Source organism: Puntigrus tetrazona, unplaced genomic scaffold, assembly GCF_018831695.1.
Source record: "Puntigrus tetrazona isolate hp1 unplaced genomic scaffold, ASM1883169v1 S000000469, whole genome shotgun sequence".
In the NCBI taxonomy this organism is placed as follows: domain Eukaryota; kingdom Metazoa; phylum Chordata; class Actinopteri; order Cypriniformes; family Cyprinidae; genus Puntigrus; species Puntigrus tetrazona.
In genome coordinates, this window is record NW_025048111.1 from 371,776 (window position 1) to 389,135 (window position 17,360).

Consider the following 17,360-nt stretch of genomic DNA (forward strand, 5'->3'; position numbering starts at 1 on the left):
AAAAAAGTCATCCCTAGAGGCATGTGCACTCAAACCAGTCCGGAGCTCGAGCCAGGTTTACTTTCAAACTAACTCGACCGTTCTTCCTCTGTAATGCGGCGAACGCCAGCAGTCAGCCTTATATGGTAACCTGAGCCGCCCGCGTTCAATAATTAACCAGAGCAGGAGAGCGGACGGGGGCGAGGAGGTGAGGGCACGTCTCGAGACCGACCAAATCAATAGCCCGAACCAGAGGAAGGAAAGGGCCTCGTGTACGTGTGAACGCTCACACTCCACATCGAGCCCTCAAACTCCTGACTCACGAACAAGCGGCAGCAAAGAGAAGTCACTCGAACGTTTCCCACGGAGCTGATGAAAACTTCTTAGCTCTCGGGATCAGGAGGAGGAAACCACGGCACTCAATAGAGCAAAAGGACTGTCAGTTAAAAGAGCCGAAACGATATCTTTCGTTTAATCAGAAAAAAGATTTGCCATGTTTTTTTTGAAAAACGGCCAATAATTTAGCATAGTTTCCCCGTTCGACAAGAGCTACAGCAAGACTACGGGTCGACAAAATCTGCAATAAAAAAAGATTTCAGCATAAAATCGAACATTTCTCATTCATTTCTTCACAAACCAAATGATCTGCGAAATGCTTCCACGTTCATTTTATTATAACTATCTTCACAAGAGAGGTTCGTTCAGTTGCGCGTATTTTAAATTAAAAATAATTACTGTAGATTTTCAGTTTTCCATACATGTCTATATCAGAGATGTGCTTAACAATATTATACTTGGCTTGGTTCTGCTGACCTGTATACGGAAAAGAAGAATGTTGGCTTTTTATCTTAAAGGGACGCTCCGCCCCAAAATTGAAATTTTGCCACTAATCGCTTACTTACGTCGTTCCAAACCCGGAGAAGTTACGCTTGTCTACGGAACGCGATTAAAAGATGTTTTAGATGAAAACCGGGAAGCTTGTGACCGTAATAAACACTGTCAAGGTCCAGGAAACTATAAAAGACATCGTCAGAATAGTCCATCTGCCATTAGTGTAACATTACTAGAACTGTCAATAAAGTTTTGTTTTGAAGTATTCTCTTCACAACTTAAAAGTATACTTTTATACAAATGTGGGCCAGTTTAGTCCCAATATATACTTACTATACTATACTATAACACTGATTTTAATATATCTACATAAAGTCGAAAATATTTTAGAGGAGTTAATTAAACACACAACAAATAGACTTTTATTTTACCCAACCAATGAAAGGATTTGTTTCTATTTCTGTGAGCGAGTCTGAGAAAAAGTTAACGTTTAAATGAAAACTAGAGTAACCTTTAAGGGGTTAAACGCTCCTCTGGGATGCTTTGGAAAGCGCCTAGACCGATCCGAGCAGATTCGGCCTGTGAAAGAGAATACGGCATGATCTACAAAACGCAGAGCCGTGGCAAAGACCGCAGCGGCTATACGAGCGGGTATTACCATCATCCATTTGTAATTATTATACACAGTGACTGGCCCAGGGCCTGCGTAGATGTGGCTCCTCTAGTGGAAAGAAATGGAGAAATGCTGTCTGTGGGATTAGAATTAATGAGAGAGGAAGTCCTGTGGGAGCAGCACCGTCTAATGTACTTACACTAAGAGAGCCAGGCCAGGGGATTGCCAGAGTCATTCAATATCAGCGGCTAATTAAAATCAAATCAAATGTAACTCCTAATAAAACTAGGTGTTTTTCATAATTGAGCGAGCAGAGGGCTGGTGATTCCTCTCTAAGCTGCAGCTGTCGACGAGATTCACACCACATGTCCTTCATGTGCCGTCCCGCTGGGTGTCGGGGGGGCCTCCTTGGGGACCAAAAGGTGTCAAACCATACCTGAACAGACACATGGACATTTTGTCCCATCAAGGCATAAAGGGTGCGGATATTATATACATATACCGTAATCTTGTCAAGAACTTGTCAGGGTTTTCACCTCGAAATCATAATAAAAATGTAAGTATACTACGACGGCATCATTTTAAATGTTATTTAAATACTATTAGTTTTTAATATTTAAATATTTTAAATGGAATCTATATTTTCAGTATTCATTCAATTTTATATTTTAAATTTTATGTTTCGATTTTACATTTTATTTAATTTTATACATGTAGTTACAGCATTAACACTGAAATATCACATATCAAATTAAGTTATTTGTTCAAAACAATTTGTATATAATCAAGGCTATAATTAGATTATTTAAAAAATTATATTAAAAAAATTATATTTCAGCAACATAATTGAATTTTAAACTAGAAATGTTTAAAAACTAGATCTTTCTACTAGCAAACTAGCAAAAACAAAACAAAAAAAGATACTATTAAATATAAAAATACTGCTAATACTACTCAATCAACATTTAATCATATAATGCAATAAATAAAACCAAATCATTTAAACCAGGAGAACAAAAAAAAATAAACAAGTGTTTTTGTTTACATAATATATGCATGTGTGCTGTGTATGTCATGTATACATATTCTTAAACATGCATATGTTTGTATTTATATATATATATGTAATAAATACACACAGTACACACTTATATATTATGTAATTTAACTGATTAATCATTTGACTGCACTACAATAAACCAAAAAATTATTGCTACCAGAAAACAAACGATTATTGATCATTTACATGGCTGGTGGTTTTAGAACAAACATCATGCCTGTTAAAGAAAATCATTTCTGTTGAAATGGCAAAATCTCCAATATCAGTTGGTTACTCGACTGGTGCATGTTGATTAAAAGCATTGCTAATATTACCGATAAGCTCTCTCAGAACAAATCTAAAAGAGGACGCGTGATAAAACCTAGATGTTAAACGCAGTAAGGCGAGTGAAAATGTCACTGAAGTATGTGTGAGTGTTTATGTCTGTGTGTGTGAGAGAGAGTGAGTCATTCTATCCATCTGTGAGGTGGAAATTTACAAAAAAACAGCCCTTTTTTCCTATTTTTCCCTCGTACGGTTTAAAAGATCGCACCCCTTTACGCTCCAGAGGGCACGGGGGTGAATGGGTGAGATATATATTACAAACGACTGTCAGCCTGAACATTTCATACAAAGAGATACCGAAATTTTCTTCCATTTCTAACACACTCTTATTATAGTCAGTCAACGCAATGAGGAAACGTGTGATTAAAATTAGAGACGGCCGTTTCCTTCCTGTGTGATGTCATTGTTGCTTCCTGTTGTTTACCTCCTTTGTCCTTCCAAAGGACACCAGACCTTGTGGGTTTTTTTTTTTTTAATCTTTGCCGGTTTCAGAAGTCTCTGCGTTACATTTCTTTTCTTTCTGATATTTGATGCAGACAGATGCATCAAGACCATGCTACAATACGCTGAACAAAATTCAGTATATTCCCGTGCTGTACGAGCGATGGATTTCCATGACCTTTCCAGTCGTTCACGATCCAATTTTCAGTCTGTTCCTCGCGCTAAGTTTCTGTACGGCTTCAGAAGAGTATCTTGGAGGTTGACAGACGTGGTCACTATGAGCAAGAAGATTCAAAACTGCCGTTTTCCACAGAAAAACGGCATCATACCGATGTGAACAACACATTCATTGGTAGAACATGCTTCCACAACGCACGATTTCTAAACTAAAACTTGACATTTGCATCCCATGAGCAGGTTTACATGTACGACGTAAACTTGTTCTGTAGCTCACCTGGTACTCCACTGCAAAGACTCATAGAAGCAAGCTCAATGGCAAAGCGTTTCATCTCGCATTTGTTTTTGTTAACACCACCGGTTAGATTCGGAGCAGGTTTTAGCAATTAACATTTCAATACCACTCACTGGACATTTCTTCTCTGATCTGCCACAGTACGTACAACGGTGTAATAAAGCGCTGACAGATCCATCCTCATCTGTTCCATATAAAACCCAATGCTCTTTTAGCACAACTCGCTAGACATTTGAAATTGAAAATGTCGCAGAACATGCAAGAAGCATCATAACATCATTTTGCAGAAATGCGGCCACAGGCACGGTTTTCCACAGAGCCTGGGTTGGGTTTGGGGGTGGGTAAACGATAACAGAATTTTAGTTTCGTTTTGGATGAATTACGCAATCAAAAAACGGTTTGCGTCCGCGCAAGCGCTTTCCAAAGAGCAGTCAAAGAAACAAACGAAAAACTACAGAAAAAACCTCACTATTAAAAACTCATGGTCGAGAAAACCCAAAAGCATCCACAAATTTCAGTCCGTTTGTGTTACGCAGTTCCTTTTACCAGTGATGCGATCGTTAGATTAACGTTACGATCTTTTCCAAGTAAATAACTGAGAATGTTTAGCATGTCTCTTTAGCATGCTGGGACAACCACCATCTGGCTTTCTCGGAGGGGGGGTTGGGGGAATATAGGGTCATAGAATTACAGGCATTTAACAGACACAATGTGAAGCGTGTGCGTACACACACACACACACATACAACAGAATGTACGAAGGCGGCGAAAGCCACGACTCCCTCTGCTCGCTGCCATCCCAGGCTGGAAGGTGTCTCAGTGCGGCCTCGCTCCCATCTGCGCGGCAGTGGGCGTCAGGCCAGCGTCACACCCCGCCGTACGCCGCCAAGAACCCACACGGGTGACACTCCATCGACCCGAGCACGAACACCTTCCTTGCTCCATCTCCAACTGCGTCACACGTGTTCATTCAATTGTTATGGAATCATGATGGAAATACAGACAAGAAGCGACTCTTTCGCTGTGCACTCAACCAGGAAAACAAGTGTATTTACTAGCAACAGTAAGTGAAAATGCGTGGCGAAACTTTGAAGGTAGCATTGCTAAATAAAGGTAATGTTTCAATTCTGGTCCAGCAGTTTGCATTGATGCACATGATTGACTTAACTGACTTTGTCAAAAAATAGTTATTTCAAACCTGACAGATTTTGGTCTTAAGCGTTTCTCCAAAGTAAGACATTTATATAGGTTTGGAACAACCGGAGGGTGAGCTATTGTTATTTTGGACTATTTTGGAAATTAAATGTTTAATATAAATTTTCGGTAGCGCTTTATTTTACGGTATGTTACCACTTATAGCGTATATAAAGTATATTATATAAAGTAACTACATGAGATAGGATTAAGTTTAGGGGTAGGTTCAGGGTTAGTACCTAGTTATTGTAATTACTATAAAAAAGTACATACTGTGAAATAAAGTGCTACCGAATTTTCTTCCACTGATTTTAGTCACAAGGACATTTTAGAAGATTCCCTGTGGTTTCTAAACAATGACACAGGCTTTCCCCAAACTCACTTGCATTACGGTCAGTCGTAACTAAGTTTGAGCAGGTGCCACAGAAATGACACGCTTCACCTGTGAGGAAGTGAGAAAAGTACAAACCGTAAATGACCTTGAGACAAGACAACAACGCGTGTAGCCTATGTATTTCCAAACTTATTAACCATAATAAATTGAAACACCGGGAATTTTTAGGTGTCCTCTGAAAGCCAGCAAGAAAAAAAACCCACTCAGGGTTTCCTCAAAGATAAAAGGCCAACAAGTTCCAGTTTACAGAAGTAAGAACGACAGAGTTTTCAGAAGAATGCCTGAATGGGTATTTCGGTGTACGTGCAGGTTGGCAGGCCATGAAGGAACTGGGGTGAAGTCAGGAGAGAGAGAGTGACGGATAGACGGATGTCTCACCATAGTTTAGTCTATTTGATTAGCATCAGGGGGCACCGGCATCACAATAGGGCACAATGGTTCCCGCACAATGTGGAATTGTCCACGTTCTCAAGGCTTTAAATGATATGTCGCCACCTCTTCCCAGAGTCTCAATGAGATCAACAATGGACGACTCAGAGAATTATGACAGCATGGCTCCAAATTAATTCAATCCGCAATCTTCTCCTGTGCGGCCAAATATAGGGGCATATCTTCATGAGATGCTGGACACATTACTCCCAGATAAGTTCAATCAAAACAGCAAATACTGAACCACGTAAACAGAGTTTTTTGTCAACTGTTGTCAATGAGTGCACATCTATATTAACGTGCAAACATGCCACATTTTTTGGCTAACTCTACAGCGTATGGTGGAATAATTTATTGTATTAAACACTATTAATGTATACCTTAAGCTATCTCTTATCATATCGTTTCCAGTTGATTAAAAGCAATAGTTCACTTAAAAGGATAGTCACGTTTTCATCAGTAGAACAGTAAAGCAGGTTTTTAGCTAGAAACATGGTATTTGGTGATTCAAATAATGCTTTTCACCTCATTATTGGATGCTACAATCAAATGATTGCACATTTGTTCTATTATTGCAAGATTAACGTACTGGGGAATCAGTTATTTGAACCAGTTGATTACACCCTGCCTGATGCTCTGGATTACAGGTATTAATGTTCGTTCTCTTGCACAGACCAATCGTTTAGCTCCATAACACATCAGTATGTCGCCAAGAGTGAAGGGTATTAATTTTGCGATTTTTATGTCTTTTTTTTTAACCCGCAGACATGCATTTTATGAATCTCAAAAGAACACGTTTTCAGGGAAACATCTTACTGTTCTACTCAAGAATAAAAGCGTCCGACACTTCGGATGGCCTGAGGATGAGTAAATTAACAAAAAAAATTAATCTTTCATGATTTCACCAGCTCTGTACTCCTTACCCGTGGTAAAAATCACACACGCACCAGTTAATAATGATTAGATATTGAGCAGCCAAAACATCTAATGCTAATCAGAAATCGAACCTTTATGACTGACGTAGATTCAGTCTTCTCTTTCAAATGATTCTGACTCGATTCACATAAAAATCAGCCTGAAATTTGGCAACGCTTTATTTTAGGGTCTCTTAAATAGTTGCGTATTACTGGAATATTAGCCACGTATTAGTAGAAATTTATATTTTAAGCCTTATTCTACATCCATAATCCTACACAATACCCAAACGTAACAACTACCTTACTAACTATCAACAAGCAGCAAATTAGGAGTTTAGAGGAAAAAGTCGTAGTTAATTCTTAACAAGTGTTACCTGAAATGTTAAACGAATCATTAATACATCCAGACACTGGCAAGCTTAGGATTAAATATTACACGAACAAGCACCACGTACAACAAATGCTACAACACAATTATCAGGGAAACCGACAACAACTCAGAAGTCATCATCGTGCTTATGCACATCATAAACGATGACCAAGTTTAAGGTGCCTCAGCTGCGACATTTTAAGTGAGAGCGGCGTCTGATTTTATTAAAGCTGCTTATTCTATTCCTATCGGCCAGTCGGCGCGGACATATTTAATACTAAGCCTTTACGCAGACTTGCACCCCTGTTGCTAAAAACCCGAGATGCGCCGAGAATCCTTTTGGGATCGGACAACCGAAATGGACCTCGCTGCTGTTCAAAACAGCGCCTCGTGTTCCCCCCCCTCCCGACCTGCAAAGAAATAAACGGCACTGACAGGCAAACGCAGAGGACGAGGCCACTCGATGACAACAGAACAATCTGGTAAAACCTGCCCGGACCGGGCTTACCGGCTGCTCTCCGTCATCTCTGCGTATCTAGCGGCGGCGCTCACGGCATCGGCGGGCGAGCGTCTCCGAAGGACGGAGACCGAGCATGTCTGCGTCCAGAAAGCAAGGAGAAAGCTCCAGCCTCCTCTTCACACGCTGTATGATTCAGTCTCCTTGACAAACACTCGGAGTGCTGGGGTATGAGTCATCCGCAAGCAGCCATTTCTGCCTTGAGCCGGCGGCCTACAGCGCAGCTTTCCCTCTCTCTCTTTCTCTCACGGTCTAACGTGCGGAGAATATAATCTCCAAGCGGCGTAAGCTCCAACTCGCCTACACCTCCAGCTAAAGCTACGACCAACAACACCCACACGCATGCACAGGGTGTGGGCTCAACCGAACGTGAACCGGCGCAGTTAGTTACTGTGCCCCTCTACATCAAACAACACACCTACACGCGCGCGCCGAGAGCTGACTATACGCTGTGTAAACACCTACATCTTAACCATCAATCATCGCTGCCGGTCCTGAACGCTGTTGGAGGGTGCAGCGTTGTTCAATCTAATGTAGGAGATGAACAAAAGAGAGCCGTCAATGGAGAAGGGCGCTTTTTGAAGTCAGATGGTGCAGTGGTGGCATTTACCAAAAGCTGGTTAAAGGGGAAGCCCATTTTACACAAGCTGACATGATTCTTTAGGGTCTTAACTCTTTTCCAGAAAGCACCAGCGCTTCTCCTGAACGAGTTACGGGACTTCCTGGGTCTACCGGGCTTGAAAAAATTGACAATCGTCATAAACGGAAGGATAGGGGACAATGTAGATCATAATGCGGATCGTGTACTGTATGTAGATCGCGTTTTGACCATTTTGATTGGAATCGAAGTAGTGACCGCGATATCTTTACAGACACAGAAATATCTCTAGTTATGTCGTGGAAAGATTGATAACCCGGTGATATTAATATGTATGTGTGTATATATGTACATACATATACACACACATAAACACCCACACACAAACTCTCAGCAAAACAAAACGGTTAAAAAAAAGGTTAAAAAAGTGCATGAAGATGGAAATTCATACAGGTTTGAAATGACATGAGTAAATGACAGAATTGTATTTTTGTCTGAATGTTAACGGTTGGTAGATTTTAGTGTTTTTGAAAGAAGTCATTTCAAGGAGGCATTTGTTTAATAAACAAAAAAAGATATTTTGTGAAATGTTATACAATGTACAAAAGACGTTACCTATTTGAATCTTTTTAACAATGTATTTTATTCCAGTGATTTATTTTCAGCATCATTTATCGATTATTAAGCGTCACATTTATTATTGTTATCAGTGTTGAAAAGAGTTGATATTTCTTTGAAAACTGTAATACATTTCCAAAAGACATGCATTTGCTACTTTCCGCTCTTAAATACAGCATAATGTCCTCTGTTCTTATTTTATCAACATTTAACATACTTCAGGATGATGGAACAGTTAGATCCATCATGTTTCATATTTCTGATGTATGCAGTCAGCATCATATACTGGTGTAGAAAACCAATCCAATTATTTATAAGTCTTATCTTGTGCCTGCATTTCTTGCTTTTAATGATTATAGTAAAGAATTTGCTTTTTCGCCAACATCACCCCAGTATAAGAACATTTTTCATTGTATTTATATGCCATCAACAAGAATGGTTATTTTTTTAAAGCCTTCCTAATTTAGAATTTTTATCGTAACACTTGGAATCAACAGCTTAGTTGCTATTACTGTTATTACATATAAATCTGATTTAATGTATAACTTACAGCTGAAATCGAACCGTTTCACTGCTCTGCAGTCAGACTGTCACTTCTTGTCTAAACGGGCCGTGACCAAAATAAGCTTTAATGTGGACTGAACTTTATGCCGTAAGCTTGGCTATATGAGAACACCGTAAAACAGTGGTGAATAACCAGATAATATGAACCGTAGCAGAATTTGTCATTGCATCCCAATGCATCCGGGACAAAAGTAATGAACTCTCCACTGCATTAATGTTCTATTATGATGCAATTTATGCCAGCATTTTTTTTCTTTGCAACTTTTTTTAATGTAAAGAGGAAAAAGAAAAACTTGCAGGCCGTCCTCGCTATCCAGTCCAGCGGTGCAGCGGACATTCAGTAGACATGTGAACACATGACATTTATCACATGAGTGTTGCAACACTCAGCGCAGTCAGTAGAGCTCTCACCCTCTCTCTCTCTCTCTCTAGGGCAAACACGTGAATTCTGGGGGATGGGACACAATCATGTAGCCACTCTATCAGCTACTGCTCTGCTTATGAATATCTTCCAGCTCAAACTGGAAGAAGGAAAATGTGATAAAATAAGCGTTTACCTGAAATTATGTTTGGTTATTCGAGCAATAAGCCACTCCAAGCGGTGCATTAAAGTGATTCTAGCAGGTGTAAGGGGTTTATAAGTCCCACCTCGTGTGGCTTACTGCGTTTATAAAAGACGACAAAGCTTAATAAACGGTTTAACACAGCATGAATCAAAATCGACCTTATTTACTTGCTCGAAAACCCGTTTCTGCTCTTATTCGGACATAGAGACACCAAAGAGAAAATATGAAGATGTGGCCGTTTTGACGATATTGACTCCCAACAGAATTGGTATGAATGGCGTGAATGGGCTTTGAAAATGAGTGTAAGTGGTTTTAGAGACTTAATTGTGCTTCCGTTGCTAAACACAAAAGCGTTGTATGCTTTCTCCGTGCATATTCTGAATACTCTGGGCAGCCTTTATTAGTAAGACGCAGGCACACACGTAAAAAAAATAAAGGCAAGACCAAAAGGCATTTTTATAAATGTGGTACAGAGTGGTTTCCGCCCCTTTTGGCAGGTGGGTTAAACAGTTGCACCAAACCTGATAAGGGCAGACTGTTACTTCCTTAGATAAGGTCTGTGTAACCCTGCCTGGCTCTACTTACAGCCATCTACAAAAGAGAGGGAAGAGGAAACAAGAGTCTCTTTTTAAAAGCATGTCTATTTTGTACACCTCGGGCATTACAACGAAGAAATGTTAATCTTGAAAAGGCTATTAAATGAGGGAGTTTTGTGGAGTTCTGTGTTTGTCCGTGATTAAATTATTATTATATCATTGCTGCCGATGCAAATATCTAATGAGCTCAAAAAGCCCACCTCACCCTCTAAACTGTGTCGAAAGCAGAGCTATTACCAACGTTGAAACAATTGGGAAAACCTAAAAGTTTAAGGCAAACAGATTTTTGTGTCGTGTATACTGAAAACAAAGCATGTTGAGAAAAGTCAAAGAAAATCTGCTGAAGCTGCTGGCGTTAAACTTTTAAGCTTTCTCAACTTGGTTTCATGCATCATGGTTTCCATCAACATAACAAGCAGCACGACTCTATTCAACATTGATAGTCAATCAGGGCCGTGCGACACTAAATTCGAATAGCTACCATTTTAACCGGTTTTCTTAGCAATTGGAATAACCGCCAAAAATATGGCATCAACTATCGTTATTTTCTGAATCTGATGGATGTACCACCTGACAGCCTTAACAAAAAAGTTGGTCAAATTTCTGAACAACATTTGCAATGTAATGTTGAATAAATTAATAGATACTGACACACCCAAACATATGTTTACAAGCGGAATACAGCGCTGTTCAGCCACAGATCTTAGTGTCGTATCAACTACATCCTCAACCTGAGACGGGGGAAAACCAAGCCCGAAGGCCAGAAAGGACACAAAGAGCTCGAAATAATGATGGCGAGTAATAGCAAAGCTATTGTTCGCGTGCAGGTGTCCCGTTGCATTCGATATTCAATTCGACTTGAATCCTGATTCAGAGATAACAAACTCTCGGACATTTGGCCGCCGCTAACCGCCGCCTTGGGAACGCGTCGGCCAAAAAGTCTCCCCGTTATCCGTCGGCTTATTCCTGAATGGCTGGTCGCTGGGCCGTGGAAACGCGCCGAATAAAAGGACTTGTGCAGTCGACTGGACTTCCAGCGGACACATGCGCATTTCCATACGAGAGCAGTGAAACTCGCAAGACCTCATTTGGCTCTGCAATGCGTTCGGGGCGGAGGGGAGGGCTGATTGAATGAAAAAGAACAACAGGTTCAATAAAGCGCAGATAATGGCTTCCTGTCTGGGCCGTGACAGAAGAGCTATCTGTGCTCCCTTCTCGGCAGGACCTCAGAGGGGTGAGAAGTTGACAACGCTTTCATTCTCCCGAGGACCGGGAGCTATGTTTGGACAGGCCGCTTTACAACGGCGGAGTGGCCTTCACAAATAAACCGTCGCATTTTACTACTTGGCTTGACCAGGAAAACATTTAAGGAAACAATCAAATAAAAAATTAACAGCCTGGAAGACTGGCCAGGAGCATTTGGCCCTTTGCGTCTTTTCCACAGGATGTGAAACACATTTATAAGAAGCGCTGGACGTCTGATAACGGGGAATAAGAAAAGCGCTTCTTGAACTCCGAAAATGGAAATCTTGAGCTGATAAACTGAGTTCTGCGCGATATTGGAGAAAGATTCATCTGCGATAACTTGTCAAATAAGGTTTTAAGTGTGTAAAATCAACTTAAACGACATTTAAAGATATTTTAAGAAACGAAAATTATATAATCAACACGCGTGTTTCAAATTCTTTTGCCGCTCAATCACTGACAGCTGCTGCGAGTGCCTTCGCTTTTTTTTTGGTGTCACGACAGTTTGTTCATCATCTTGCATACATCAGACACACACACACACACACACACCAATCTCTGCTAAATACGCATTCTCATCTTAAATCTCAACTTAATGCATCCCATTGACCCTGGCTAATGTTAACTGTAATGTATTTACTGTAGCGCAGGACGTGAGAAACGAGTGTGAATGTGACTGAGATCGACAAATAAACATATCTGTGTATCACACTCAAATTACAACCATAATTAATATTTTAAGACTTCAAAAGGCGTTCAAAATCACAGAACGTGAAGCAAAACTTAATTCCATTAACAATAAATCAGTAACAGTAACAGCTTAACAGTCGATCCTAGGTTTTTAACACTTCAAAACACACAACCCGATCAGAATATAAGCAGATTTTTACTAAAGCTCCAGATAAAAGACGGGGGGGAAAGCAATGCAGTCCAACATCCTCTTAAAGGGAATTAAATGGCTAACAGCACCAATATAACGGAAAGAGAGACACAAGGCCGTTAAACTGCTGAGCTCGATTTTGCAACATCGAGGACTCATCATTTTAAGGCATTAAGGTTAATTATTGCTGTAGATCAAGCACGCATGTCAAAAAATAGAAAGCTGGGAAGCTAACTGTCATGTAGACTTTTGCTTTCTAAAATGATTTTCTAATTAGGCCGTGTAATGTAAAAAAAAAAAAACGTAAAACAAAGAATATGAATCGAAGAGTGGGAATAATCATCCGCAGACGGAAAGCAATACGCAAAGCTATGCTTTTATTTACGGCGCACACACCGAGGCTGTTCCTGTGAGTCAGACTGAAAACGAGGATCTGAAATCGATTTTTCCTGCACAGGGCAGGGGATCGGGAATGGTCGGGGTGACCTTTCTGAAAGTCATTTTGCACCGTTGTCTTCTACGCTGTTTACCGCCAGTCAGATGTTAGTTTGGGAACATTATTACCGAGATCAATAGCACTGACGTGACACCGCGTTCATCCCGTTGGGGCCCAGTCATGCTAGTAACGTGGCAGATCGTATATGAATATCATGGTAACTAGTTACCGTACCGCTACTTTGACTTATTGCGAGATCTAACTGAATTAAGAAAATGTGCGAAGCTATAAGAATATTTCACTGACTTTATTTTATGTTTTGAAGAAAGTGGCCATAATTTCATTGTAGGGTCTTTTTTGATTTGTTATAATGTTATTATAAGTAATGATTATTATTATAGTTGTCGTTCAGTACAATGCACTTACTGTGTTAACATTGCATCAAAAAAACGTGGTTATGTTAGGGACGGTTTATTGGTATGGTTAGGTTAAGGTGTAGGGTCAAAAGTGTAACTATAGACATAGGGTTATATACATATGTAATAACTATATATATATATATATATATATATATATATATATATATATATATATATATATATATATATGTAATAACAGCATGCACATTGCATAGGCATAATGCATAAAGTGATTGATTTAAATGTTAGTAGTAGCAGTGTGTTTATTTAATGCAATGTCAGCATCCCAAGTTTTCATTTTTATGGTAAAGAAAACCAAAATACAAGTACGGTTTAAGTTTTTAGGGAGAAGCCGGAACTGTAACTAGGCCTTTTGTTGGAAATGATTACCACTTTGAAAAGGGAATAACTCATTTAACCTGACCCCGTGTGAGAAATCTTACTTTTTCTCCTTAATGTTGAATAACCTCGTTATAAATGTGTATTTAAGCGTTACTGTAGTAACAAACGCTGAAATAGCGAAGAAATATTACAGTCGCCATGGCAACCTTTCATAAAAGCGCGGCGCGGCGTATAAAACCTTAATGGGAGGTAATTAACTAGTAAATACGCTTGGTCGCCAACTGCAAAGCAGCTCGAGCCTTTTTAGTCGCACCTGAGTGTTTATTTAATAAGCGCGCTATTGACAAGCACGTGCGGAGTCGTGTTTTCGACGCGCGCCGATCGCGGCTTATCGCCGGAGCCATCGCGGCAGTCATGAATGGAGCGGGCTGAAGGTTACAGCTTTTATGAATGAGCGCAAACAACAACTCCTCTGCCCTTCGCCCTTCCGCTTGACGAGCGCTGGCAGACTGACTCCGATTCATCCGCGAGGCCGCTATTGTTAACGCGTGACAGCAATTCTGTCACGGAGGGCCAGTGTATTAGGAAATAGAGCCGAGGACTAATAATAATGATAATAATAATAATAATACAGAGCTAGCCCACCTTGGCGTAAGCGAAAAACAAAAACACGAGGCTGCGTCAAAAAAAAAAATATATTATTCGCCCCCAGGGAACCATTCATAACGCTTTCACTCCCAATTTAACCGACTAAAGGGCGATTATTTGTCAGACACGTAACGCATTGTCCGCGAGCCGACGCAGTCAAATGGTGTTTTTATGAATGGAGCGCTATATGCAAATGAGAGCGATTCAAAGCGCCTGACAAGAAGAAACAAATGGCGGATACACCCGAGCGCCGCAACAGACTTTCCAGAACGTAAAAGCAGCTCGGTTTCGCACGCCCGGGCGACGTTTGAGCGAGCTCGCCCGTTCAGAAAACAAACAAACAAAATGGCTCTGCTCCGCAAAACAACATGTGACGCGCGAACACAGAGGAATGCTCGAGGAAGGGCCTTTAAAACATCAGATCCCTTTACCAAATATTTCCGATCCACCCCGCTCCATCTCCCTCCCTCGCTCGCTCGCTCCCTTCCTCCTTCGGACTCTGTCGGTGGGAGAGGGCCCGAACCCCCCTCCGCCGACGATACCGAGCAACATTTCAACGTAAAATAGTTTAGCAAACTTTTCCAGCAGCGTCTTCGGATGCCGTGAAAGACGTGACATGCGGACGAACGTCCAGGGCAAAAAACAAACCCTCCAAAAGAGACGTTCACGTCCAGGTACTTACTCGTTTGGGTGTGTTTCTTCAATCATTTTTCTCGTTTCACCTACAAAAAAATCCCACAACGGGTGCACTCTGTTCGTTCGTCATTTTTACGCCGCTGTTTTTCCCAATAATCCCTCACATTTCGTTCGGCTGTAACGCGTCTTCCCGTCGCCCTCTCTTTTTCTCTCTCCTCTCCTCGTCTCCGTCTTGATGGGTTTTCGTTTCTTTTTTTCCTCTTTTTTTTTTCTTTTTTCACTGGACCTAACCGGTCGCCGATGAAAACCTTGCGGGATCTCGGTACAAAAAGAGGCTGAATCGGATCCGCCGAATAATTTCCCACCGTTTGAGCGCTTGAGCGTATTTCCGAAAATCCCTTAGATGAAGTACGCGTTGATGTTGCTGAGGGTGGCCCCGACGAGCCCCATCTCTGATTACTCCATGTTGGATTATTGTGCGGCGGAGGCAGCGCGCGCGCGCGCGCACGGGAGGGGGGAGGGAGGGATGGAGGAAGAGAGGGCGGAAGCGATGACGTCAAGCCGCAGGACGGACGACTTTTAAATCGGTGGGAATCGTTTTACAAGATCAAGAGGGTCTGGCCAGGGCTGATCGCTATGTGATCGCAGGACAGCCTGGACAAGTGCCGGGCTAATGCTCACGTTCAGACGTGATCTATCAAGAAACCGTGCTTTCTCTCTCTCTCTTTGTCTCTAAAGGAGATGGTATGCTACAGTGACTTTTTTTTTAAACCGAAACAAAAAAGAAACAAAGCAAAACGATACCGTCGGTTTGTTTAATATGTTTAGTACTGTGCTGGTTTCGCATTTGTGCATTCATAGTTTTAGGTTTTTTCATTGTTATGGAGCAATAAGCAATGTTTTCCTAGGACTTTATTTAGAGATTTTTTAGTGAGATTTGTGTTGAATTAAATGTGTGTGTGTGAGTGTGTGTATACATACATATATACATATATACATATATATATACACACACATACATACAATATATATATATATATATTTGTGTTGAATAAAAAAAATTATATATATATATATAAAAAATATATATATATACACACACATATTTGTGTTGAATAAAAAAATAATATACACACACACACACAATAATAATAATTATTATGATTTAAATTAAACCCAATAACTTCCGTAATTTATTATGGGTGTGCTTGGCTTCTTGATTGTCAGTAAAATGAATGAAAACAGTGTATCAATAACATAAAAAGAAAAATCACATGTCTTTTTGTCTTTATTTTAGTGGTAAACGGATATAAATCTTGTTGAACTGCTGAAACCACTTCAAGTAAACCATTCACAGCTAGTTTCAACAAAATACGCACATGAACTGGATATTATCTATGACTTTACGTATTTCTGAATGCAGAATTTGAAGTATTTCTATTGAAATAATTTATCTTTCTTTCATGTTTTTCGTTTTCTCCACCTTGTTTGACCAGTGATCTTTAACATTGCACAACAACAAAGGCTTTTTAAGTGCTCCTTTAGCGCATCACTTCCTCTAAAAAGTGTAATCAGGGTCAAAGGTGGACAGCACAGACTCCTTATCTGTGTAACTTCTGACTCGGAGGGAAAGCTGAGGATTAGACTTGCTTTGATCAAGGGACTGGAGAGGTATTTTGAGAACGGAGGACTACGGTCACCAGTGAGTGTCCAAATTCCTCACTGATCACTTTAAATCAGGGCTTGCTTAGAAGCGTTCTTCATCAAATCACTTCATACACTACACCACGACTTACAGCACCGTTCAGAAATCTTATCCGAGTATCTCAGATGCCATAAAGTAATCAGGAAGGTGCTTTTTCAGGCCGTATACGCTTCGAGGCTGCTAACGCTCGGCAATGGTTAACTACCTCGGTTATCACGATCAACAATTACAGTGATTTCAGTCATACTTCAAGATAAGAACGCCATTGTGATGCCTTCCTCATGATCATGTGACGGTCCCAAGCACTCGTTGGTGGCAAATGTTTGATCACCGGAAATCTGGTAAAACATTTACAGAAAGTTACATTTTCCCCTTTGTATTACAGTAAGGATTAGGGTGATTAAAAATACAAAAATCACAAAAAAAAGAAATAATAACAAAAAAATTGTGTGTGTGTGTGTATATATATATATATGTATATGTATGTGTATGTATATATATATATATATATATATATATATATATATATATATATATATATATATATATATATATATATATATATA

General features: G+C 40.2%; 1 protein-coding gene across 2 annotated transcripts in view; it reads right to left on the reverse strand.

Moving 5' to 3' along the window:
* The window catches only part of spred2b (sprouty related EVH1 domain containing 2b), a 29,669-nt gene extending 14,095 nt beyond the window's left edge, over window positions 1–15,574 (reverse strand). Inside the window, exon 1 of one of the 2 annotated variants that reach the window (XM_043231879.1) lies at window positions 15,136–15,574. In XM_043231879.1, coding sequence (XP_043087814.1) covers window positions 15,136–15,161 — 26 coding nt within the window. In that variant the 5' untranslated portion in view covers window positions 15,162–15,574. Of the gene's footprint in view, window positions 1–7,532; window positions 7,856–15,135 lie in introns of those variants that run through there. The other variant, XM_043231880.1, reaches the window with a different exon arrangement.
* Between the last annotated feature and the right edge of the window lie 1,786 nt (window positions 15,575–17,360).